The sequence below is a fragment of the Schistocerca piceifrons genome, chromosome 2 (genome assembly GCF_021461385.2).
Source record: "Schistocerca piceifrons isolate TAMUIC-IGC-003096 chromosome 2, iqSchPice1.1, whole genome shotgun sequence".
NCBI lineage: Eukaryota > Metazoa > Arthropoda > Insecta > Orthoptera > Acrididae > Schistocerca > Schistocerca piceifrons.
In genome coordinates this window covers 433,877,480-433,904,430 of record NC_060139.1, presented here as the reverse complement: position 1 = coordinate 433,904,430, position 26,951 = coordinate 433,877,480, and the positions used below count along the sequence as shown (strand labels likewise).

The 26,951-nt window shown below is 41.8% G+C and overlaps 1 protein-coding gene across 3 annotated transcripts in view; it reads right to left on the bottom strand.

Annotated features, from left to right (window-relative positions):
• Positions 1 to 2,019: 2,019 nt before the first annotated feature.
• Positions 2,020 to 26,951, bottom strand: part of LOC124777181 (esterase E4-like) — a 213,073-nt gene continuing 188,141 nt past the window's right edge. For 2 of the 3 annotated variants that reach the window (XM_047252492.1, XM_047252494.1), the window contains 2 exons: positions 22,520 to 22,649; positions 2,020 to 2,306 (listed from right to left, as the gene is read on the bottom strand). In XM_047252492.1, the coding sequence (XP_047108448.1) occupies positions 2,144 to 2,306; positions 22,520 to 22,649 (293 nt within the window). In that variant the 3' untranslated portion in view covers positions 2,020 to 2,143. The remainder of the gene's footprint in view (positions 2,307 to 22,519; positions 22,650 to 26,951) is intronic. The other variant, XM_047252493.1, reaches the window with a different exon arrangement.

Here is a 26,951-nt window from a genome sequence, read left to right as displayed (position 1 = left end):
TTGCAGTTCATTAATAACAGTTTGTAGATCGACAACGTTACTCTGACTGGATTGCGACATTTCGTATAATTTAACGTCAATGAGTCACTCAAATGTAAAATAAAAATTCATCACTGCCTTTCGTGTTCTAGCCAGACTGGAGTAGACCAACCTGAATTCGAGCGTTGGATGTCCCCGTGTAGTCGGAAGATGCTCATGCTACTGCTGCTGCTGCTCTAAGTTCACGTTGTGCTGCACCTGTTCAGGACTGTAGATTTTCCGTAATTATCCTCACGCTGACACCACCTCTATAACAGGGTTGTTTGTGTTGTTGCCCCAGTGGCCGAGCAGTTGTAGGCACTGCAGGCTGGAACCGCGCGACCACTACGGTCGCAGGTTCGAATCCTGCCTCGGGCATGGATGTGTGTGATGTCCTTAGGTTAGTTAGGTTTAAGTAGTTCTACGTTCTAGGGGACTCAGAATTTCAGTCCCATGGTGCTCAGAGCCATTTGAACCATTTTTGATAATTACACGAAATATTTGTCAAGATTTGTAAGCAGTGGGTCCTTGAGGTACGGCAATACGCGAACACCGAGAAGTAAGTTTAGACAGTTTTTTTAACAAAAGGCTGAGTATAAAACACGCACGCTACGCGCACCTATCATCACTGTGTCTGACATCCTAACAGCGGCTAATTACGGTCGTATTGAAAGGCTCCATGTTGAACTAAGAAAAGAGACATAGCAATGTAAAATCATAGCAAATTCCGTGCCTGCTGTCACTTTTCTCTTAGTGAACCAAAGCTTTACTTTCAGTTGCTTTGTCTTTTTGTACGCTATATTTCAGGTCATTATTCAAAAATTCTTAACGTGATAAAAGAATACTGTTTCCTATTTATCACAGGATGTTCTCGAAAAAACCTGTTGTTTCTTGAAAGACGTTTAAGGGCAACCCCTTTGTTTTCCCGTATACAGTTCTCGGAACTGAATACCTTTTACTTTTTTCCCTGCGCGTCATTTCAAGACCCCTGACTCTTCCTACGGCTTTCTGCATGTTATTTTCATTCCATTCATTTTTTGGTTTCTCCCCCTTTGTTTGCTAAAGAACAAAACCGTAAAAAACCAAGTGTTTATATTGTACGTTTCCTCCGGTACTATCCGAAATTGCTTTGTCCTGTACGATCTTACCGCTGTTGTTGGTTTAAAAAAAGCACCGCCTGAACAAGCCTTGAATTACCAACAATACCGACGGGCCGCCGTGTCGTCCTCAGACCTTAGGCGTCACCGGACGCGGATAAGGAGGGGCGTGTGATCAGCACACTGCTCTCCTGGTCGTTGTCAGTTTTCGTAACCGGTGCCGCTACTTCTCAATCAAGCAGCTTCTCATTTGGCCTCATAAGGTCTGAGTGCACCCTGCTTGCCAACAGCACTCGGCAGACCCGAACGGTGACAGATCAGAGTGTGGCCCAGCCCGATAGCGCTTAACTTCGGTGATCTGACGGGAACCGGTGTTACTACTGCGGCAAGACCGTTGGCGTTGTAGTTTAACACTGTTATTATTACTTGGACTAGACATTGCCACAACCTACAATACAGAGCATAGTACCAGTTGTATCTAAAGACACTATGAAAGGTAATATTAATTACTTGCAAACAAAGCACAACAATCCAAAGTTACGTTCATGCTCCGGAAAACTCAATGGAAACAGAACTTGATGTCACTTCGAAATGCGCTGTAGTTTTCATTCATGATCGCGTAAGTGGCCTTATTCCTCCATAGTTCACTCTGCAGTGACGTAACAGGTGCTGTCAATGATAGTCGAATTTAGATACGGTTCTTGCCTGTTACAGTCCGCTATCTGATACTACATGAGCTTCCCCTACGCTTGTAAAATCTGTTGGTTCATTTGAAAAGAAAAACTTTGTAACCACATCGTAAGTTAAAATTTATCCAAACTTTTGTCTTCATTCATATGGCAGATACAATCTTTTGAAATCGGGTAGTAAAACCATGCAATTTTCTGAGTGAGATTGTTGAGTCTTGGCAGTATGGAACCAATTTATTAAATCGATAAGAGTGACGGGTTGATTTACAAAGCACTGTACAACATATAAATTAATAAATAAATATCGCAGAGAACGCTTGTCGCAGGACTGCTTCACGTTCAGAGCTCAGGTGGCGCGGGCCTGGGCAGGACGCTCCTCCAGAAGTCCATCCTGGCGGGCAGCAGGTCCCTGCGAGCCCGCAACTCGCGGCCCACCTCCAGGTAGGCCGGGTCATCGTCCGTGTGCGGCGGCCACGCCACGCCCACAGTCGCCGAGGGCTCCCTGTTGGCAGTGCAGCGCAGGGTCACACAGCGATGACAGCCCCGACATCTAGACTAGTGGAACAAGTGTGAGGCTACAGGGAAAACAGCACTCAGAGCGTCCCCGAATGGTATGCGGCCCATTTACGTTAATGTTACCGCCACGTATGTTCTACATCTACATTTATACTCCGCAAGCCACCCAACGGTGTGTGGCGCAGGGCACTTTACGTGCCACTGTCATTACCTCCCTTTCCTGTTCCAGTCGCGTATGGTTCGCGGGAAGAACGACTGCCGGAAAGCCTCCGTGCGCGCTCGAATCTCTCTAATTTTATATTCGTGATCTCCTCGGGAGGTATAAGTAGGGGGAAGCAATATATTCGATACCTCATCCGGAAACGCACCCTCTCGAAACTTGGACAGCAAGCTACACCGCGATGCAGAGCGCCTCTCTTGCAGCGTCTGCCACTTGAGTTTGCTAAACATCTCCGTAACGCTATCACGCTTACCAAATAACCCTGTGACGAAACGCGCCGCTCTTCTTTGGATCTTCTCTATCTCCTCTGTCAACCCGACCTGGTACGGATCCCACACTGATGAGCAATACTCAAGTATAGGTCGAACGAGTTTTTTGTAAGCCACCTCCTTTGTTGATGGACTACATTTTCTAAGGACTCTCCCAATGAATCTCAACCTGGCACCCGCCTTACCAACAATTTTATATGATCATTCCACTTCAAATCGTTCCGTACGCATACTCCCAGATATTTTACAGAAGTAACTGCTACCAGTGTTTGTTCCGCTATCATATAATCATACAATAAAGGATCCTTCTTTCTATATAATCGCAATACATTACATTTGTCTATGTTAAGGGTCAGTCAACGTGCAGTAACTACTCGCAGACGGCAGGTGGCAGCATTAGCAACGGATGGTACGTAAAGCTTGTTAGGGGCACGCGGGAAAAAGTTCAATTGTTGTCGTAATGCAGAAATGGTGCGATTTGTCCGTCGTCCATTGGCTTTCGACACAAGGGTGGAAGCGTTTCTGAAATGGCTAAGTTTGTTAATTGTTCGCGTGCCGCCTTAGTTAAAGTATACTGTGCATGGCAAAATGGCGCTATCCATAATCGGCGCCAAGGCAGCTGCGGTGCACCGCAGGCCAAAAGTGACAAGGATAAACGGCTGCAGAGAAGTATCGGGCAATTGTTGCGTAATTGACACCCCAGATGAATCAAGCGACTACCAACAGTGTCTGCTCAACGACTATTCAGCGAACGTTGCTGTTTATGGGCCTCCGCAACAGGCGCCTGATTAATGCACACGTTGCATTTTCGGAAGGATCCAGACTAGAGGAGGTCACATTATGGTCTAGGCCCGTGGTTCCCAACAGGTAGCCCGTGGACCCCCAGGGGTCCGCGAGCTATGCCAGGGGGGAGGGGGGTCCACAAGATGCTATTAGAATAAAAAATATATTAAATATATTTCAAAGACAAAGATTTGAGAAATAATCAAAAATTTAACAATAACAGTGATGGCTAAATTGAAAAAGTTTTAAGCTCAATATTTTTTCAATAATGAATATGTCAATGTTTTTTCTAAGTACCAAAAATAGAAAACGTATAAAAAGACTCTTAATTTGGCTTTTTTAGGTACTTGATACTGTGATATGACAAGATACCAATCATGCTCGATGAGGGGATCCTCGAGAAAATTTTGTTGGGAACCCCTGGTGTAGGCAATGTTCTCGTGGCATTGCCTGGATGATCTCGCTATTCGGGAAGGCACAATCGATGTATCTGTCATTGAGGACCCTGTCGACCTGTACATGCTGTTTGTTTTTCCTCGGGCTGATGGCATCTACCAGTAAGGCAATGCGTCGTGTCACACAGCCCACAGTGTAACTGAGTGGTTCGAAGAGCTACAGGATGGGTTTATTGTCCTCCTCTCGCCACCACTCTCTGGATTTGAACCCAATCTAGGAATCTGTAGCCTCGATCGGGCTATTCACGCCATTGGTCCTCAACCGAGAAACTTAGTGCAGCTGGCCACGGCACTGGATCTGGAATGACTCCATATCCCTGTCAGTACTTTCCAGAGCCTCACTGACTCTCTTCTTGCATGGCTCGCAGCGGTCTGTGCTGCAACATTTGGTTATTTCAGGGTTTTAACAGGTGGTCACATAATGTGACTGGACAGTGAATAATATTTCAGTCGTTCAAAATTTAGAGCTTTCATACAGTTGAGAGACGAAGTTTCAGCGGTCATTGTACCCGAAATATTATAGTATAGCATTTCTTCTCTTCGCATATGGTGTTTTTGCACCTTTATTTGACGGGTTTTGATGCAGACGTTTTGTGCACACATGAAGCATAACAGCTCATTTTATAAAATTTGTATGTATAGCTTTCAGTTGAATGTTGAGAGCGCAGTACTAAGACGGCTTTTGAGACGAAGTTTCAGCGGTCATTGTACCCGAAATATTGTGATATAGCATTTCTTCTTTTCGCATATGGCGTTTTTGCACATTTATTTGACGGGTTATGGTGCAAACGTTTTGAGCGCACTTAAAGCATAACAGCTCATTTTATAAAATTTTTGTGTATAATCTTCAGTTGAATGTTGAGAGCGCAGTACTTAGGCGGCTTGTATTTTTGTATTTCATGAACACGCAGACGCAGTACTAACAGTGTTTCTCCGTCGTTAACTAAAGCCCGTGCAGTATCTTTGTGAATTTGAGACCCAGTTGACACGCAGTAAATGTCGTCTATGTTACTGTTAATTTATTCTGAGATGTATCTATACTCTTTTTTTTACATTAGATAACTTTATCTATGGAAAACGAAGCATGAGAGGAAAACAGAGCAATATACATATAAAATTATTCTTTCTCTCTCTCTTCCCTTTTTCTTTCTTTTGTATTGCCGATGGAGGCAATACGAATATCTCCGTCTTTCATTAACAATAATAATTGAATTGTATTGTAAAATATTTATTTAAAAAATAATTCATATGAGAGTTTTTGTATGGTTAATTACTATGTGACGGCTTAGTTAACATAATTTAGAATTAAAAATGTTTTGTATTCAACATATCTTGCAGCCTTCACCCGGCTGATAAATGGTAGTACCTGTATACATAGACAAAGACAAGGGTGCTTGTTTTTTATATTTTTATTCCTCCAGACCAACAGCGAGCTACACGCTCATTGTCAGTGGTCTTATGAAAGGTAAATTTTAATATAATGCCTACATTATACAATATAGACTATAAGTTCTGGGAGTAGAACATGTTTATAAATTTATATATTTTGCGTTAGAGTGTGTAGTACTTACTTTCATTTTATTTGGATATCATCAAAGTATTTTTTCCAGATTTTTGTGAATTATCTGATTTACAGCACGCCCTTCCACTAGTATGAATGAGACTAATCGTGCTGTCTAATACCAGTAATATATTTCGTCCTCACAAATGTTAAAGATGTCACTTCGTGTGTATTTATGTTTTATACGTTTATTATCAATGGACGAAACAAAGACATCGTACAGGTTACCTAAACCACACAAACACTATAAAAACCAAAACCCATGAAGCACTGTAATTGACGTCTTTGAGGATAAAATGCTTCACTGGTATTATACCTCGATTAGCGTCATTCATACCAATATGAAGAGGAGCTGCGAATCAGATAAAACTGATAAAACATTTTCATAAATATCTGAAAATATTCTATGAAGGCACAAAAATAAAATATAAGTAACTACTATATGAATTAACGTAACCACGCATGATTACAAACATGTCTCATAATACATAACCGGTATCTTATAATATTACACATTATAGTACTATACAGTATATCTTCTATAGGACCAGTGACGATGCGCTTGTAGCTCGATAAAGGTCCGGCGGAATAAAAATATGAAAAGCAAGCATCCTTATCTTTGTCTACAGATATAGAAAATGTTGTTTAACAGACTTCTTAGAAGATTAGTAAGGACTTTTATAATTTTGTGCATGAGTGTTTTTGAACTAGATTTAGAAGTTTAGCGATGTTCCAGTGAACTGGAAACACATATACCATTTATGGTCATTTCCGTAATTTTCTTCTCTCTACAAATAGTACTGATATCCTGTGTACCAGAATAGCAAACTTGAGAGCTAGCAGTCTATTTAAGAAATTTACTTACTATTATTATTATGTAAGACATGACAGTTGAGCTAGTAATACTGTATATGAAGGAGACCGAATTCTGATCTATTTCAGAAGGGTCTCAGTCAACTTGGGCACTTGTGGCTAAGAGAGCTGTTTTCAGGTTCTGCCAAAAGTACCTTGGTCACTGTAAATTGAATTGTCGACTGCAAATGATAACAATAATTTTTTATGGTTTTTTATGGTTTTGTTGAAAAGAGTATGACAGTTGGATGCGTCTGGATTTTTGCGGAGTGTCTTTTGACGGCTGTGTTTAGTGTGTTGTCGCTTCGGATTGGGTGTCGCTCGAAGTGCAGCTACTGGAGAGAAAACTGATTAAAAGCGTTAATGCACAAAACACAGTACTTTCAGTCTACCATAGAAAAAAAAAGTCACTTGCCAGAACATTCCACTCTGTGTTTGAGAGCAAGCATAATGATTTACCACAACTAACACTGTGCTATTTTGGTGGCAGCTACACGCACTAGTACTAAAATTGTATTATTTCTGGAATTACTTTTTATGTTAGATTTACTATCTAATGTCATGGCGACCATATGATTGTTCCTGGGCAATTTGCACAGGTCAGCAAATAGCGGTTACACGAGTATACTGACTAATGCTTGCTGTTTACGGAATAAAGCTTTTCATCATCAGTGGAACTGGCATGGAAATAAACAGAGTGAATCACCTAAAACTTCCACCGCAAATATTGCGGTAATGGAAAGTGCTGTTGATGTGCGGTTTTCACAGAATGAACTGGTGGTCAGGGGCGCGCATTGTTAGCCGATAAGCAGATTGTAATAATACTTAGAAAGTTTATTTCTTGTGCAAACATACAGTTTTGAAATGGAACAGTGCCTATTGACATTAACAAACTGAAAGTCGGATAGCTCAGAATGTCAGTGGTATTTATTGCACGATTCTAATGTGAGTGGTTTCCGAGCTATCGTATTTCGAAAAGTTTCCGCATCGGCACTTTGTTTGTCCCACTCACCCACCGTAGTTGCTGGGGACGATATTGTTATGTTAGAAAAAAGTGTGCTTGTGTGTTACTTCAGTGTATTGCGACTTGCTAGTCAGTTATTGTGTAATAATCCAAGCAATAAGTTCTTAGTGGACGATGTTTTTTTTGTGGTTTTAGGGAGCACAACTACAGTGGTCATTAGCGCCCAGACTAAATTATGAATGCACTGCGAGGCACAATGTTAAAACAGCAACTAAAAAGGACAACAGTATAAAAGGCACATTAACAGGCAAGGGATTAAAAGAAAACAGCATAATCAAATGTCCTTAGACAGGTTTGTCAAGTGGATAAAACGAAGAACGCGAGCAGCTGCTCCTGGGTCATCCGCTAAAATTTCATCCAGAGTACATGGCAGGCCAAGATCGATGCGTAGTGTATTAAATTTCGGACAGGACGTTAAAATGTGGCGTAGCGTCAACACTTGCCCACATAGAACGGCGCCGGCGCAGCCGTCAGCAGATGGCGGTGGCTGAACCGGCAGTGTCCAATCCGTAACCGGGCCAAAACGACCTCCTCCCGCCGAGAAGGACGTGAAGAGGCCGTCCAAGCTGTGGGGAGAGGTTTCAAGGCCTGAATCTTGTTTTCAGTAAGTGTAGACCAATCGGCATGCCACAGTGATAAAATGCGCTGACAAATGACCCTGCTAAAATCAGATGAAGGCACACAACAAGAAGCTGTCCGAGGCTGGAGGACCGCAGCCTTGGCCGCGGCATCTGCAGCTTCGTTCCCAGGGATACCGACATGGCCAGTGGACGATGGGATTTACCAGTGTAGGAGTGTAGGAAGAATGCAGTTCGTTCTTGTACAGTATACGCGACAAAGTGTCACAGTAGACGTCAACCATGTCGGCTTATTTGTCAACCTCTTCAACCAGTCCGTGAAAGTGGCAGTGTAACACCTAGAAAACATAACGGAAGGTAACAAGTGACGGCAGAGGAGGGAAAATTAATGTTCTTGCAGCTGTTGTTGTTGATCCACACATTATCTTCCGCGCAATCGCATGCTTAACTGGCGTGGGTCGGGCAAGTCTCCTACGCATTCTCCGTCGACATACATCTACATATACATCTACATGATTATTCTGCGATACACCATAAGTGCCCGAGCTCCGATTTACCTCATTTTATTACAATGATCATTTCTCTCTACGTAGGTGGGAGCCAACAAAACATTTTCATGCTATGAGGTGAGGTTTGGTGATTTCATGAGAAGATTCTGCCACAACGGGAAACACCTTTGTTCTAATAACTGCCACTCCAGTTAGCGTATCATATCCGTCGCACTCTCCCCCCTGTTTCGCGATAATACAAAGCGAGCTGCTATTTTTTGAACTTTTCGATGTCCTTCGTCAATACGATCTGCTGTGGATCCCAAACCACACACCACTACTCCAGAAGAGAGCAGACAAGCGTAGCGTAAGCAGTCTCTCTAGTGGAGCTGTTACATTTTCTAAGTGTTCTGTCAACAAATCGAAGTCTTTGGTTTGCTTACTCACAGGATTATCTATGCTATCGTTCCAAATTAAGTTTTTTCGTAATTGTAATCCCTAAGTAGTAATTGTAATCCATAAGTATTTATCTGAGTTTACAGTCTTAGATTTGTGTGATCGGATTCTTTTCAGTGCTCATATGGATGACTTTACACTTTTCATGATTTAGAATCAATTGCCACTTTTTGCATCATACAGAAATCTTGTCTAAGCCCTTTTGCTATTGTTTTTGACCATCTAATGACTTTATATGAGGGTAAATGACAATATCGGCTGCAAACAATCTTAGTGGACTCCTCAGATTGTCTCCTAAATCATTTATGTACACCAGGAACAACAGAAGGTCTACTGCATAACATTCCTTGGGGAACGCCAGGTATTACTTATGTTTTACTTTCCTTCAGTTATTAAGAACTGTAACCTTTCGGATAGGAAATCACAAATCCATTCACACAACTGAGACGATACTCCATAGGCACGCAATTTAATTAGAAATCGTTTGTAAGGAACGCTGTCAAAAGCCATCTGGAAATCTAAAAATATCGAATCAATTTGACGTCCCCTGTCGACAGCACTCGTTACTTCGTGAGAATAAGGAGCTAGCTAGTTGTGACTCATAAGAACCATATTTTCTGAATCTGTGTTGCATAACATTCGAGCACAATATATGTTTAGCCGGCCGCTGTGGCCGAGCGGTTTTAGACGCTTCAGTCCGGAACCGTGCTGCTGCTACTGTCTCAGGTTCGAATCCTGCCTCGGGCATGGATGTGTGTGTTGCCTTTAGGTTAGTTAGGTTTAAGTAGTTCTAAGTATAGGGGACTGATGACTTCAGATGTTAAGTCCTATAGTGCTTAGAGCCAGTTTTTGAACAATACATGTTTCAAAATCGTACTGCAAAATGGCTCTGAGCACCATGCGACTTAACTTTGGAGGTCATCAGTCCCCTAGAACTTAGAGCTACTTAAACCTAACGAACCTAAGGACAGCAAACATATCCATGCCCGAGGTAGGATTCGAACCTGCGACCGTAGCGGTCGCGCGGTTCCAAACTGAAGCACCTAGAACCGCTCGGCCACTCCGCCCGCAAAATCGTACTGCAAATCGACGTTAATGGTGTGGGTCTGTTATTCAGCGGATTACTCCTATTTCCATTCTTGGGTGTTGGTGTGACTTGTGCAACTTTTGCCTTTGGATACTGATCTTTCTACGAGCGAGTGGTATGTGATTGCTAAGTATCGAGCTATTATATCAGCCCAATCTCGCAGGAACCAGACTGGTTTACAGTCTGGACCGGTAGCCTTGCCTTTCATTAGTGTTACAATCTGCTTCGCTATACGGAGAGTATCTGCTTCCAAGTTACTTATGTTGGCAGTTGTTCTTAATTCGACTTCTGGAGTATTTACTTCGTCTTCTTTTGTGAAGGAATTTCGGAAAACCATGTTTAATAACTCTGCTTTAGTGGCACTGTCATCAATAATATCACCTTTGTTGTCGCGCAGTGAAAGCATTCATTACATCTTGCGACTGGTGTACTTTATATACGACCAAAATGTCTTTGGGTTTTCTACCAGATTTCAAGACAAAGTTTCGTTGTGGAAACTATTACAAGCGTCTCACATTGTAGTTGGCGCTAAATTCCGAGCTAATGTAAAACTTCGCTTATCTTGGGGATTTTGCGTTCTTTTAAATTTGGCATATTTTTTGCGTTGCTACTGCGACAGTGTTCTGACCTGTTTTGTGTACCGTCGGGAGCAGTACCATTTCTTATTAATTTATTTGGTATATATCTCTCAACCCCCCTATGAACCATGGACGTTGCCGTTGGTGGGGAGGCTTGCGTGACTCAGCGATACAGATAGCCGTACCGTAGGTGCAACCACAACGGAGGGGTATCTGTTGAGAGGCCAGACAAACGTGTGGTTCCTGAAGAGGGGTAGCAACCTTTTCAGTAGTTACAGGGGCAACAGTCTGGATGATTGACTGATCTGGCCTTATAACACTAACCAAAACGGCCTTGGTGTGCTGGTACTGCGAACGGCTGAAAGCAAGGGGAAACTACAGCCGTAATTTTTCCCGAGGACATGCAGCTTTACTGTATGATTAAATGATGATGGCGTCCTCTTGGGTAAATTATTCCGGAGGTAAAATAGTCCCCCATTCGGATCTCCGGGCAGGGACTACTCAGGAGGACGTCGTTCTCAGGAGAAAGAAAACTAGCGTTCTACGGATCGGAGCGCGGAATGTCAGATCCCTTAATCGGGCAGGTAGGTTAGAAAATTTAAAAAGGGAAGTGGATAGGTTAAAGTTAGATGTAGTGGGAATTAGTGAAGTTTGGTGGCAGGAGGAACAAGACTTTTGGTCAGGCGAATACAGAGTTATAAATACAAAATCAAATAGGGGTAATGCCGGATTAGGTTTAATAATGAATAAAAAAATAGGAGTGCGGGTAATCTACTACAAACAGGATAGGAACGAATTATTGTGGCCAAGATAGACACGAAGCCCACGCCTACCACAGTAGTACACGTTTATATGCCAACTAGCTCTGCAGATGACGAAGAAATTGAAGAAATGTATGATGAAATAAAAGAAATTATTCAGATAGTGAAGGGAGACGAAAATTTAATAGTCATGGGTGACTGGAATTCGGTAGTAGGAAAAGGGGCAGATGTGGACTCTGACCACAATCTATTGGTTATGAACTGTAGATTAAAACTGAAGAAATTGCAAAAAGGTGGGAATTTAAGGAGATGAGATCTGGATAAATTAAAAGAACCAGAGGTTGTACAGACTTTCAAGGAGAGCATAAGGGAACAACTGACAGGAATGGGGGAAAGAAATACAGTAGAAGAAGAATGGGTAGCTTTGAGGGATGAAGTAGTGAAGGCAGCAGAGGATGAAGTAGGTAAAAAGACGAGGGCTGCTAGAAATCCTTGGGTAACAGAAGAAATATTGAACTTAATTGATGAAAGGAGAAAAAATAAAAATGCAGTAAATGAAGCAGGCAAAAAGGAATACAAACGTCTCAAAAATGAGATCGACAGGAAGTGCAAAATGGCTAAGCAGGCATGGCTAGAGAACAAATGTAAGGATGTAGAGGCTTATCTCACTAGGGGTAAGATAGATACTGCCCTACAGGAAAATTAAAGAGAACTTTGGAGAACAGAGAACCACTTGTATGAATATCAAGAGCTCAGATGGAAACCCAGTTCTAAGCAAAGAAGGGAAAGCAGAAAGGTGGAGGGAGTATATAGAGGGCCTATACAAGGGCAATGTACTTGAGGACAATATTATGGAAATGGATGAGGATGTAGATGAAGATGAAACGGGAGATACAATACATCGTGAAGAATTTGACAGAGCACCGAAAGACCTGAGTCGAAACAAGGCCCCGGGAGTAGACAACATTCCATTAGAACTACTGACGGCCTTGGGGGAGCCAGTCCTGACAAAACTCTACCATCTGGTGAGCAAGATGTATGAGACAGGCGAAATACCCTCAGACTTCAAGAAGAATATAATAATTCCAATCCCAAAGAAAGCAGGTGTTGACAGATGTGAAAAGTACCAAACTATCTGATTAATAAGTCATGGCTGCAAAATACTAACGCGAATTCTTTACAGACGAATGGAAAAAACTAGTAGAAGCCGACCTCGGGGAAGATCAGTTTGGATTCCGTAGGAATATTGGAACACGTGAGGCAATACTGACCCTACGACTTATCTTAGAAGCTAGATTAAGGAACGGCAAACCTAGGCTTCTAGCATTTGTAGACTTAGAGAAAGCTTTTGACAATGTTGACTGAAATACTCTCTTTCAAATTCTGAAGGTGGCAGGGGTAAAATACAGGGAGTGAAAGGCTATTTACAATTTGTACAGAAACCAGATTGCAGTTATAAGAGTCGAGGGACATGAAAGGGAAGCAGTGGTTGGGAAAGGAGTGAGACAGGGTTGTAGCTTTTCCCTGATGTTATTCAATCTGTATATTGAGCAAGCAGTGAAGGAAACAAAAGAAAAATTCGGAGTAGGTATTAAAATCCATGGAGAAGAAATAAAAACTTTGAGGTTCGCCGATGACATTGTAATTCTGTCAGAGACAGCAAAGGACTTGGAAGAGCAGTTGAACGGAATGGATAGTGTCTTGAAAGGAGGATATGAGATGAATATCAACAAAAGCAAAACGAGGATACTGGAATGTAGTCGAATTAAGTCGGGTGATTCTGAGGGAATTAGATTACGAAATGAGACACTTAAAGTAGTAAAGGAGTTTTGCTATTTGGGGAGCAAAATAACTGATGATGGTCGAAGTAGAGAGGAAATAAAATGTAGACTGGCAATGGCAAGGAAAGCGTTTCTGAAGAAGAGAAATTTGTTAACGTCGAGTATAGATTTAAGTGTCAGGAAGTCTTTTCTGAAAGTATTTGTATGGAGTGTAGCCATGTATGGAAGTGAAACATGGACGATAAACCGTTTGGATAAGAAGTGCATAGAAGCTTTTGAAATGTGGTGCTACGTTTTACTCCTACCACCGTAAACATGTATTTTCGCCAACATATGGAGGGTACATTGAAGTCACCACCAGCTATAATAGTATGAGTGGGATACTTATTTGAAACGACACTCAAGTTTTCTATGAACAGTTCAGCAACTGCATCATCTGAGTCGGGGGTTCTGTAAAAGGAACAAATTATTAATATTCCTGTCGTCAAATATAACCTCTAACGGTACTAATTCACAGGAAGCATCTACATCAATTTCGATCGAAGGTAAACTACTTCTGGCAGCAATAAACACTCCACCATCAACTGTATTTAACATATCCTTTCTGAACACGGTTAGGTCTTTCGGCTCAACTTATTTCCGTCTTTATCCAGCATCCCGAACCTATAATGATTTGTGATTCAGCGCTTTCTATTAGAACTTGGAGCTCTGGTTCTTTCCCAACACAGCTACGACAGTTTAAAACTACAATACGGATTGTTGCTATCTCTACCCTCTTCCTGTGTTCATCTTGCAGCCTTTGAAGCTGAAGCCCTTTTTGGCGCTTTCCCTGAGACCCTCTATCCTAAAAACCGCCCAGTCCCCTCCACATAGCCCCTGTTACCCATGTAGCCACTTCCAGCGTGTTGTGGACTCCTAACCTATTTAGTGGAACCCGGAAACCCACTGTCCTATTGCGCAAATTGAGGAATCTGCAACGTAGATGGTGGCAGATTCGTCTGAACCTCCGGTATCAGATCCTCCACTCGGCTCTGTACCAAAGGCCACAGTCGGTTCTACCGACGATCCTACGGATGGTGAGGTTCGCCTTCATCTCCCAAGTAAGACTGGCAGTCCATCCCTATCATACATGTCTCCATCACGAGCTGCATGGAAACGATTATAAGAATCGTGTTAACTTCTGTACATGGGCACTAAGACAGGATACTCCAGATGTACCGTGTATCTTGTTTAGTGCTGATGCCACATTTACCATTCTTTGCCAGGTAAACCACCGAAACACGCATTCTCAATCTGTTATCAGTCCCTATTGGCTTCGTCAGGTGGACGTCAGCGTCCATGGAGTGTAAGCGTATGATGTGGGATAGTGAAACATCAGCTCATAGGCCCGATTTTCATAGATGAAACACTGAACACACGCAAGTATTGCAGCCTCCTAACAGAAGATCTTCCACAGATACTAGAAAATCTTCCTCTGCAGTCTGGGAGGAACCTGTGGTAGCAACGCAGAACAACATGTCTTCAGGAACTGTTTCCAGATCGTTGGATTGGACGCGGAGGACGTATACCTTGGCTGTCCCTTTACCCGAATTTGATGCCTGTAGACTTTTTTCTGCGGGGAAAGTTGAAAGACGCTGTCTACAATGACATACCAACTACACCCAATGACAGGCAACGACGTATTACTGCAGCCTGCTCGAACATCTCCGCTGAAATGCTAGATCGTTTGCAGTAGTCGTTCCATACCAGACTGGAAGCATGTATTGCAACCGCTAGTGGTCATTTTGAACACAACCTGTGACTGTCAGTTGTCTCGTTACTGGCCAGAATCCACATAACTACTGTGTGCACAGGTATTAGACAAGTGTCGATTTAGCAACTTCTCAAAATACGATATCTCGTAAACGACTTGTTTCAGAATCCTGCAACAAACCCCACTGACATTCTAATTTACCCTACTTTTAGTTTGTTAATGTCAAGAGGCACTGATACTCTTAAAAATTGTATGTTTGCAAAAAAAAATATACTTTCTAAATATTATTACAATCTGTTTGTTGGCTAGCAATACGAGCCCCCGACTACCAATCCATTCTGTGAAAACCGCACATCAATAGCACTTTCCATTTTCGCAATATTTGTGGTGTACGTTTTAGGTCATTCACTCTGTAGTAACACATCAGTTTGTATGCGGGATCAAAAACTGCATAGTGGGAGGCGTCAATTCGTTTATTATTCGCAACACTTATGACTGAAGTATGTAAATGGTTCAAGTCACTGTGAGTCGAGGGTAAAGATTTACGATCGACATCAGAAAGTTATTTTTGTCCACCATTGGAGCTTTCAGGGCTTTACATGCAGTCACATTCGTGACTGCGGCCAGAAGTCAAACGCACTTAAGCCCTATTCCCATTAGGGGCTAACACACGGGAAAGCCCGCGGTAGCTTCTAGATAGGTTTAGCATGGAAACACCCTCACTGGCACGTCATAAGATGTTCAGTATTGTGGTCTGTACATGTTGAAACACTTCCTCTGCCGTGTGACGTGCCACAGCTAATGTAATCACAGCTAGCATGCTCTCCGTGTGATGTGAATTATTAACTCGTTGCGTCTGTTTGATTTGTTGCTTGAGTGCTGTTAACGCAATCTACTTCTCCTTCCTATATCCATTCCCCAACACCTATATATCAAACCACGTCTGCTTCGACAAATATAATTTTGACTCAAAAATAAAGACCAGTTTTTAAAAGAAACCGTGACAAACAAGGAAAAAACTGGCAACGAGAAGAAATGCGTTCCGTCTAAGGAGTGTAAAACCTCGTTGCTCATTCATCACATAACAAAATACAACTTGAAACTCATATCCTAAGTACAACTGACTTTTTTTGCATTATACTCAGACCTCTTAAATAGGCACTGTAGTGATATCTAAAGGAATGACGTGGCATGTCACGCTTGTTGAGCGAATCTCTGTTAATGTCCCTACATTAGAGGCGGTGTCGTACTGATGCCAGCAACGTGGAACCCAAGTTATTGCCGTATGTGCTGAATATGGAGGAGCTGCCGTCGACAACAACCACTGGTTCAGTAGTTTACACACATAGGACAAGACACGTTAGAGTGAAGAAGTTGAAAATCGTTTAGAAAATTTCTGCGTTCAGTCTAATTATTTCGTACTGCACTGCGGCACTTGTCTTGATTGTGAGATGAAGTCGTGGATACGTGCACGTAAGTGCCGTTATAATAAAAGTGTAATCGAGCAAATGCTGCATTTCGGATATGCATTTTCTGGGCCATGCTAAGACCCTCAGAGCTCTAAGGGATTTCGCTTTCAGACTTGATTAATACTAAATAAATATCACTATTCAAGAATTATGAATCACAAGAACTTCATTTTGCTCTGACATCACAACCAGTGCTTCTCAATCATTTCTGGACACATTTATATTATGACAAATGAGTTTCCAATTGACATACACAGGAATAAATTTAAAGCATCTCATCTGTGGTTGTAATTGTTCTCTCAATAATTACGATAAAACTGGAAGAACCATAGGGAACAAGGTGATATTCTATGAATAAAAAATTAATAAATACAAATAAGTTATCATATATTATTAGCAGCAAAGAAACAAAACATTCACATTGAAAAATTGTTCTTCAGAAAAACTGCTTTCACTCCCAAAATGGTTTGACAATGCTTCACATAGAAATGACTAAATATGGGTCGTGGGAAGTATTGCCCGGTGGCTGGTTCTAGGCCACTCTGCACTGTTGCCAGTTTTTTCCCCTGTGACATCACTGATGATATCATGCACTGTTGACAAATTTCTCCCCCTCCTCCACCCTCTGACAATGCCCAGTTTTCCTATGTATAGAATGCTGGGAAATCCGAAGTAGGCAGGGTTATCTCCTACTCCTATGACAGCACTGTGAAACTAGTATGCTTGTCCTAAGTGTATATTGGTGGTAAATCAAAAAATGCAAGATGTGCAAGTGTCGTACTGTTTAAAATCTAAGATGGCGGACCACGGAATACAGAGCCAGCCTGCATGGTTGTTAGATTTTCCCTGCTGTATGACAGCCAGCCAGCACGTTTGTCAGATCACTTGTTCTAAATTCCGAAAACAGTGCAGTCTGTATGTTTAACCCCGTTCTGTTGTCACGCGTGAAACGAATTCCCTCACTCCAGAAAGCCTAAGTTTGAAATGGTGGAATATTCAAAGAACTCACAAGTTGTAAGTTTAAAATATGGGGAAATTAAGAATAATGTTCACATGGCCTAAGTTTAAAATGATAGGAAATTCTAAGATGCTCTTTCCTAAGTTTAAAATATTGAGGAAACCTAATGGTTGTCATAACTAGAGAATTTGTCTGGTACAGACTGTGTACCCCACGACACTCGGTGTGCTCAATATGGCGACACAGCTTTCAGATGAATTTCTAAGGCTACACAATTTTACATTTAAACGTGGTCTAATTATAGAACTGGATGATTTCTGGCCTCTCTGTCGTCTGGAAACCGATGCTGTAACATTCCCGCGTATGAAATCTATTGCAGCTCCTAACATACATTCACCTAGAAAAGTTCTCCCCTAAAGACCTCCACACACTATGGTCACAAACTGTAAGGCGCTGAAACTTCTATACAGTAACCGTAAAATAGCTGCAATGACCACATAGTTTTTTGATGTCTCATACTACATTCTTTAACTAACATCGACTTTTTTTGTAGTATGCAGGCTTTGGGGCGAATTAAATTTTAACAGTAGCCATTTCTGAGAAGAGTTCTAATTGGATAGTATGGATCACACAAATGAAGATCCACTTAGCAGCACATTAGTATACGGTTTACACCAAATAAGACATCGATTCTGAGTGACACAAACCCTTTATAAGTTTCCAGAGGTATATGACGACAAATGTTTACGAAATTCACGTCCGATAGCGGTTTGGCAGTTGTATGTTCTCATTATTTTAACAGAATGGGTGCCAAGGAACATATCAGCCAACGTACCGGCATCAGCTGCCTTGTAGGGCTCAGGGATGAACAGAGTGACCAGAGGGACCGATGGCCATAGCAATCTGGTCCCTTCATTCCCACAAACCAACCAACCAACCAAGAGTGACCAGTGTACAGCAGCTACCCATTCAACAACGTTACAAGGTCGTTAAGTAAAAACATATGAAGATTATCGTAAATATGAGAACTTTAATGTTTAAACAATTACCACAGTGTGTGTATATTGGATGGCACAGGAGAAGAACAGTTATTTTTATAAACAACTGTTACATACTGAGACATTTGTTGAGATAGCTACACCAACCACAGTGTCGACCAAAAAGTCCTGCATCACAACTGAAGTCGTTTCATCAGCTGTGCAGTAGGGTAGGAATGCTATTTTATTTATTTACACGACTGTAGGGGACATCAGCAAGTCACAACATCTGTCTATCCAGACACACAAGGCCGCTGCGATCATGTGTAGATGGTAGCAGACCTGATCATACAAAACTGTTAAGGCTTTCGTGGCCACTTGTTGACAAACTGCCTATTGGCTTCTGTCTCGGGTTCTTCGGCCGACGTTCATCTCATGATTTTACTGATGTTTCGCCAGCACGAGTGGCTGGTATTGTCAAAGCCTCACCCTCCATTGCCGGTGGTGAACTGGAGCCGAGCTCTCGGCCGCAGACTATAAGTACTTGGTGTGCCAACGACCGAGGGCTTTTCCGCGGTCATTTCCGGTGCGCTTCTCCTCTTGCTACCAGCGACGGTCGTTCGCTGCATTACGGGAAGCCAGGATCCGTTTACCTTAAGGCTTTCCTCTTTCTTGTTGAAGCTATTCGCAGAGCACGCACTGAGTGAGACCGACCACGTAATAAAATTCGCTGACACGGAATTTCTGTCTGTAGAGAAGCACTATCACACGCGCTTGTTCAGAGAAGCTGTAGAAATACAAAAACACCTGAACAGCTTCAGGAAGAAAGAGGAAAGCCTTGAGGTAAACAGATCCTGGCTTCCCGCACTGCAGCGAACGACCGTCGCAGGTAGCAAGAGGAGAAGCGCACCAGAAATGACTGCGGAGAAGCCCTCGGTCGTTGGCGCGCCAGGTACTTATAGTCTGCGGCCGAGAGCTCGGCTCCAGTTCACCACCGGCAATGGAGGGTGAGGCTTTCACAATGCCAGTCACTCGTGCTGGCGAAACATCAGTAAAATCATCAGATGAACGTCGGCCGAAGGACCCGAGACAGAAGCCAATAGACCTGATCATGCTGCAACCCGACTTCGTGTGACTGCCACCACAGGCTAGCTGGCCTGTGTGGCCGAGCGGTTCTAGGCGCTTCAGTCTGGAACCGCGCGACCGCTACGGTCGCCGGTTCGAATCCTGCCTTGGGCATGGAAGTGTGTACTGTCCTTAGGTTAGTAACGTTTAAGTAGTTCTAAGTTCTAGGGGACTGATGACCTCAGATGTGAAGTCCCATAGTGCTCAGAGCCATTTGAACCATTTGAACCACAGGCTGCGAGCGTACAGAGACTCCCTCTACAGTAGCGCGTGACAATGGCAGCATACGAACAGCAAATATTTCTCGAAACATTTGCGTAACTGACATTTTGATTTCCGCACAACACTTTGAGCAATATTCAAACTCACTGAAAGGCGGTCGTAGCAACGGATTTTGACATTTATAGTCTTGCTAAGGATGCCAGCGAAGAACGGTGTGCGTCTTTTTTTGCATAGTGGCTGATGCCGCGGCCAGAGGTTGGCAATCAGTGCACAGACCTTCGTACAAGCATCGCCGTGTAGGAGCATGGTGAGGCATGCCAAAAAACAGCTGCAGCTCTTCCCGTACCCACCGTCAGGTTGCAATAAACGTGGCCAGGTGGAAGAGGGAACTGCATTACGTCATGGCCTTCTCGCACAGTCGCCTCGGCAGCCCGTCGGACATGTAAAAAACTAAGTGGGCTTGCGTCCACACCCCCAACAGGAAATCAACACACACGTAGTATGTAACACTCCTATATTCCCTGTAACTGTTGCAAATACAAAATGCCGAAAGAAAGCACGTTTCGTTGTTCATTACGTATCTTGTACGTATGTATATGTACAGGGTGACAAAGAAAAACGAGAACATTTTCACAATCCAATAAAACTACAAGTGATGAAGGAAAGAAATAGCATTCATAGTAATTGAAACCTTTCAACTTCACCATTTACAAAACACTGATGGCATTTGTCATTTAAAAAAAAATTATGTCCTTTAGATGGCGTCCTCCTGTAGGAATACATTTGTGAAATCTGCTGTTGAGATTCCTCATTGACCGCTGCAACCTCTCAGCTGCGATACTGTGAATTGCATCCCGAATTATCTTTTTTAACTCATCCAGGGTTCTTGGTCGAGTCGTGTAGACTTTTTTCTTGACGTAGCTCCACAAGAAAAAATCACAAACCGATAAATCTGGTGTGAACTAAGGGGCCAGGGAATGTTGCCGAATCGTGAGATCACATGGCTGCCAAACAATTCTCGCACATATGCCACTGACTGCCGTGCAGTGTATGATATCGCTCCGTCTTTTTGAAACGAGGCTTCTTGAACGGTTGGAAAGTTGTACAATGCAGATGTAACGAAAGTTCGTTACATGTCCACGTAACAACCAGCATTGACAGTTATTGTTTTTCTCTGTTCATTTGCGAAAAAATGCGATCTGATAATCCCATGTGATGAAACGCCACACTGTACTAGCGTGTAAAGGGCGCTCATGAACGTCATTAGGATTTGTGTTTGCCCAGTAATGGTAGTTTTATTTATTCACATAACCTGTGAGATGAAAATGTGGCTCATCTGACACCCACAGTTTGTTTAGAAATTCATCGTCATTGTTTATTTTTGTTATCATTTGTTGACAGAATCCTAATCGTAACCGGTAATCGTTATCCTTCAATTGTTGCGCCATCTGTAGTTAGTAAATCAAGATCAAGAATTCTGCGAACACTCTCCCGGGACATTCTAACCACTGCTTCTTGCTTACGAATTGAATGCCGTGGACTCCGTAACACAGACTCGCGTACAACACCAATGTTCACTGGAGAACGCACACTTCTTGGTCGTCCTGTTGGTTTCTTCTTGAGGGCAGATCCAGTCTCTTCACAGCTATTAATCCAGCATTTTATTGTGTGTTTCGATGGAACGGTATCATGACGTCCTAAATTATAAAAACGTCGAAACTCCCTCTGCTCCGCTACCGAATTATCATTGTTTTTATAAAACATTTTTATGGCTAACACACGCTGTTGTCCGTTCTACTGATCCATGATTGCTGAAATGGCGGACTGTTTACTCGCTAACTGTCGCCAACCCGCAGTGCTGCCACCTGCCCATGGCTGCCTCTACTTATTTCAAACATTCCCATTATTCTGTGTCACCCTGTATGTGTGTATGCATGTATGTCACGCACTGAAGTTTGATACTTATGACACGAATAAATAAATCTGCCTACCTTCCATTTGGTCGATGTCTCGGTCTTTTCTTACCTCCTAGAACCTTGCAAAGTACTTCTTTAGTTTATAATCCGTCACCTGATTACGTCACCTGATTATTTGTTCAGCTAATATCCATATCGTTTTTTATTTTATTTTTTTTATTTTTTTTTTTTTTACAGTGAGAATTACGTTTTCGACTCCAGTCTGTTCTATGATCCATTTGTTGTTTTTCTGGTTTCTACCAATAATTCCCAACATCCATCTCTTAATTACTCGCTTAGCAACCCTCAGTTTTGTTGGACGATTCTTCCTAGTGCGAGACCCTTTAGTCGGAATTGGTTCTAAAATTCCCTTTCTGGACATTTCGCAAACTTACATCAGTCCCACCTTGTTTCACAAGCCGCTATAGGAATTGTAAGGGATGAGACACTAAGCTGGAAAATAGTGTTACTGCATTAAATTGCGTCGAGCTACTGCATAACGTATTTTCTTTTTATACTTTTATTTTACATAGCTACTTTGGGCCTAATCTAAACGTATTTTTGTTTCAAAATTCATATGTAGATCAGAAGTCGATGAGTAACATCATACAAATAACATCCCCGTTTGCAAGTTAAGCGTGTACGAATGGGGAGACTCTTTGACGACAGACTTATGAACTTACTTACGAGTAGTGAATTGGATAAGACGTGTTAGTAACGTTACAAACAAATTAAAGAAAACGGAGTATAGGACGAGAGAGAGTGGCAATTAACCTGTTAGCTTTTATCTATATCCTATATAGAAAAACGAATCTTCACAGTCAGTTCAGCGGTATACCGTACGTACCCAGTCTTTGCGAAATCTGTCAGCATCGACAGCCAGACGTCGTTTATCTCCTCCTCAGAATCTGGATCTGATTCTCGGTCATCTTCCGGAGAGTACAGGATGGCGTGCGCGTCTTCACCGTGCATGGCACCTGTTTTCATTATTACTCTTATTATTTCTAAAACATACTACAAAACTATAAATTGCGTAGTACTATTGGGCAAATAAACAAAATTTACAAAAAAAGAGATCGACTTAAAGGAAATCCAAAATTCTTAACAAGAAGTAGCTTTTCCGTCGGCTTAAAGAAGACCACCCACTGTACTGACTTGACAGAACTTTTGCAGACAGGTTGGTGTGGGTCTTGTAGCTCAACAGTGACACTTCTCCGTTGATGGTCCCTAGTGCGTCAGGTACTTCCTGCACTGTCAGCCTGTCCAATCCTTTCCATGTCCTTCAAAGTGATCTAGGTGGCAGAGCGGCAAAACACTTCTTGACTTACATTCGGAAGGACGACAAATCAAATTCCTATGCAGTTATCCAGATTTATGTTTTTCATTGTTTCCATTAGTAGGTCAAGGCAACTGCGGTGAAAGACAGTCACATTTTTCTCTTCTGCTGTATTAATTATATTTGTTCACAACTAGTTTCAGCCTTCTAGGCCATTCTGAGGTGATTTTTTGGTTTTACAGTAATAAACATTTTCTTACGTATTGAAATGTCAGCGTCTCAAAATTTGTGTTTTTTACTCGTTTTGGTTCACAAATGCTGTCTTGTTGGTTTGGCCGCTTGCCACTTACAAACGCGATATAAGCATGGGATAATAATTTCTAATATTTTACTTCGTCCGAAGAGGCCTTGCAAATTCCAACGCTGCTGATCGTCCGCCGTGTCATCCTCAGACGAATGGCTTTACTGGATGCGGATATGGAGGGTCATGTGGTCAGCACACCGCTCTCACAGCCGTTGTCAGTTTTCGTAGCGGGAGCCGCTACTTCTCAGTCAAGTGGCTCCTCAACTGGCCGCAAAAGGGCTGAATGCATCCCGGTTGGCAACAGCACTCGGCAGATGGGGACTGACGCCCATCGAAGTGCTAACCAGGTCTGACCGTGCTCAACTTCAATGATCTGATGGGAACCGGTTTTACCACTGTGGCAACACCTTTGACAATTTCAAATACTGTGACTGTATTTTGTCTGTTCATCTGAGTAAAGTTACGAAGTAAGAAATGAAATAGTATGGAAAATAAAATAAATTAAAAATAAATAAAAAACACAAATTTCAAGACGCTGATAATTTAATACGTAAGGCATAGTTTTCTGTTGCAGAACCACAAAATCACTTGAGAATGGACTGGAAGGTTGAAACCAGTTGCGAACAAATGAAATTAATACAGATAAAGTGGAAACTGACACCGTCTTTTAATAAATTCATTGCTGTGGTACCCGAAATTAAAAAAAAAAATGCCATGAAGGTTCGATTGAAAAGTACACGGCTGATTTTCTTCATTCATCCGAGGTTGTACACTAACCTTCCTTATTTTACAGCCCAATACAACAAGATAATCTAACAGAAATTGAAAGCTTTGCACTAGGAGCACCTTGACCAACACTAACAAACTGATTCTCCACTAATCATATTGGAGTCGAAGCTCTTTTTTGTTCGGTTTGCTTTAACAATACATATGTTTTTGGTTGGGGTCCGCCTTTAGCAAAACACAATTTTGTTTTTTGTCCCAAACAAGTTTCACTGCAATTGCACATCATCAGTGGGCTTTAATTTTTATGGCTGTTAAACATAAAGAATGTTCTTTACAGTTTGTATACTTGTAAATATTGGTTTTTAAATCGTAACTACAGATTTTCGAAGAAACATAAAATTATGTATTCTAGCTTTTCCTGATGTGTTATGTTTTTAGAGCGACTGATTTCTTTCACAGTTTATCATCTACAACCACATGCGACTTAGTGTAGACAAAATTATTTAAGCAAAAATTACAATATGGCTGAAATTAATTAATTCTATGTGTGTGTGTGTATTTACATTATGTTTCACTTAAGTTTTCTGTTTTCCTCATCTTCTTCACTGTGTTATTGAGTTGTCACTGTCACTGTTTCACAACTGTAAAAACAAGATGGTGGACAGCGGAACAGTTGAAGGTGTAAAAACAAGATAGCTGACAGAACAGTTGAAGGTGTTCCTGGCAGTTGTTCTGGATCTTTCAGAGGTGTCTGTGCCTTTTGTGTGTGTGTGTGTGTGTGTGTGTGTGTGTGTGTGTGTGTGTGTGTGCGTAAGGGACAGAGAGAGAGAGAGAGAGAGAGAGAGAGAAGGTAGAGAGAAAGAGAGAGAGAGAGAGTAGGTTTGAGGATTTTTCATTATTATTATTATTTCATAAACACAAATAAAAAAAAAAGTTTTGAATCATCTCGGGCCCAAGAGTTCTGGAACCAGTACAAAGAATTGGAATACAGATCAACATAAACATCATTTCCGTCCTTTTTATTGCTCATGAAAACCACACATTGAATGTTGTACCACCATACAGCGAGACCTTCAGAGGTAGTGGTCAAGATTATGCACACCAGTACCTCTCATACCCAGTAGCACGTCCTCTTACATTGATGCATGCCTGTATTCATCGTGGAATACTGTCCACAAGTTCATCAAGTCACTGTCCCTCTCCTCAATAGCGATTAGGCGTAGTTCCTCGAGAGTGGTTGGTATTGCAGTTATATATATTTGTATTTAATTAAGTGGCAGACAAAAGTTGACAGTTCTTCTGCTCTAGAGTCTTTGGAGAGACAAGTACTAGAAACTAGGTCTTTGTCGGTGTGTGTCTTTGTGTGGCTGTACAATGTGAAATAAACGTAATGTTCAGTGAAGTAGACAGATTCTTTTTAAACCTAAAACAAGTAAAAGTAACAGGTTATGGGCCCAGTTTCGCTTAAGTGTCCTAAGTGAATCAAAGACTCGAAACAGAGACGAAAAGCTAACAAAATACGATAACGAGTGCTTGAGAGTGAAAACCGTTGTTGTAAAACGTTTTGCTGAACCGTGTTAGAGCAAGTAAGCGCCAAAAATGAGAGTTTTTATGCCCAGTAGAAAATACAGTAGTCAGAATTTGAGGTTAGATTGTCGTCAACTGAGTTTTGAGTGGAGCACAGCCAGCTGAGATTTGAGCTCAGAAACATCGACAGATGAGTTTTAGGTTTTAAGATTTGTTTTCAGTAAGTAACTTTCGGCCATATACGCCTATTGTATTTTGAAGCAAAGATTCAGCAATGGATATGTCAAAAAATATAAAACCACTTAACGGACAAATGGACTGGCCAATTTGGAAACGAAAAATAAGAGACTTGCTCGATTACCATGAAGGTGCATTGGATGTTACTGACATGAGGTTAGTTAAGCACAAGCCACTGGAAGACGGCGCAGCAGATGCACAAGCAAAGAAACACAAAGAACAGTTCGATTTGTATCGAAAGGCAAATAGTTATGCAAAGTGTATGATAACTAGCGCCATCAGTGATGAAGTATATCAAAAGGTAATGGACAAGGAAACAGCTAGCGATATGTGGGACGCCTTAAAGCAGCAGTTTGAAGCTTCATCCAAGGATCAGTTGTTCAAAATCTGCACAGACTTTTTCTCCTTCTGCTGGATACCAGGTGATAATGTTTCTACCCACATTGCAAAATTGAAGAGTTTGTGGAATGATTTAAACAATGGACTCAAAGCTAAAAACGAAAGTGTTTTACCAGACCTTATGTTAGTGTGCAAAACGTTGCGTATTCTGCCAAGTGAATTTGAAACTTTTCAATCAAGTTGGATGTTGTTAACACAGGACGAAGAAAGAACATTTGATGAGTTAACAGTGCAGTTATGTATATTTGAAAGGAATTTCTAGAAGAATCCAAACAGTGACAAAACACCAAAGGAAGCATTAATGGTGAACGTAAGTAAACAAAAACCAGATGGCAAAGGCAAGTTCTTCAAGAATGACCTAAGAAAAGGTGACATTTGCAGTTATTGTAAGCGTAAGGACCACTGGGTAAAGGACTGCAAAAAGTGGATTTCTGATGGAAGACCAAATAAAAATCGAAACAGAAGTCAAGAAAGTTGTGCTGCTGCTAGTGCTGTGCTAATGTCTGTCTGTGAGGAGGCCTATACAGTTGAGGCAGATTCAGCATCGTGGTGGGTTGATAATGGAGCTACAAAGCATGTAACAAACTGTTCACAGTATTTTACAGACTTTCTAAAATTTGACACTCAATGTGGTGTAAAGGTAGCCGGAACAGATTTCTAATGGCAGTGGGAAAAGGCAATATTCAGTTATCATCTCTGAATGATGGTTTGTTCCACAATTATCTAGAAATTTGCTTTCAGTGTTAGCTGCACAGGACCGGAATCCTAATAGTGAATTTAAGTCATCAACAAGAGAGTGTTGGCTTAAAA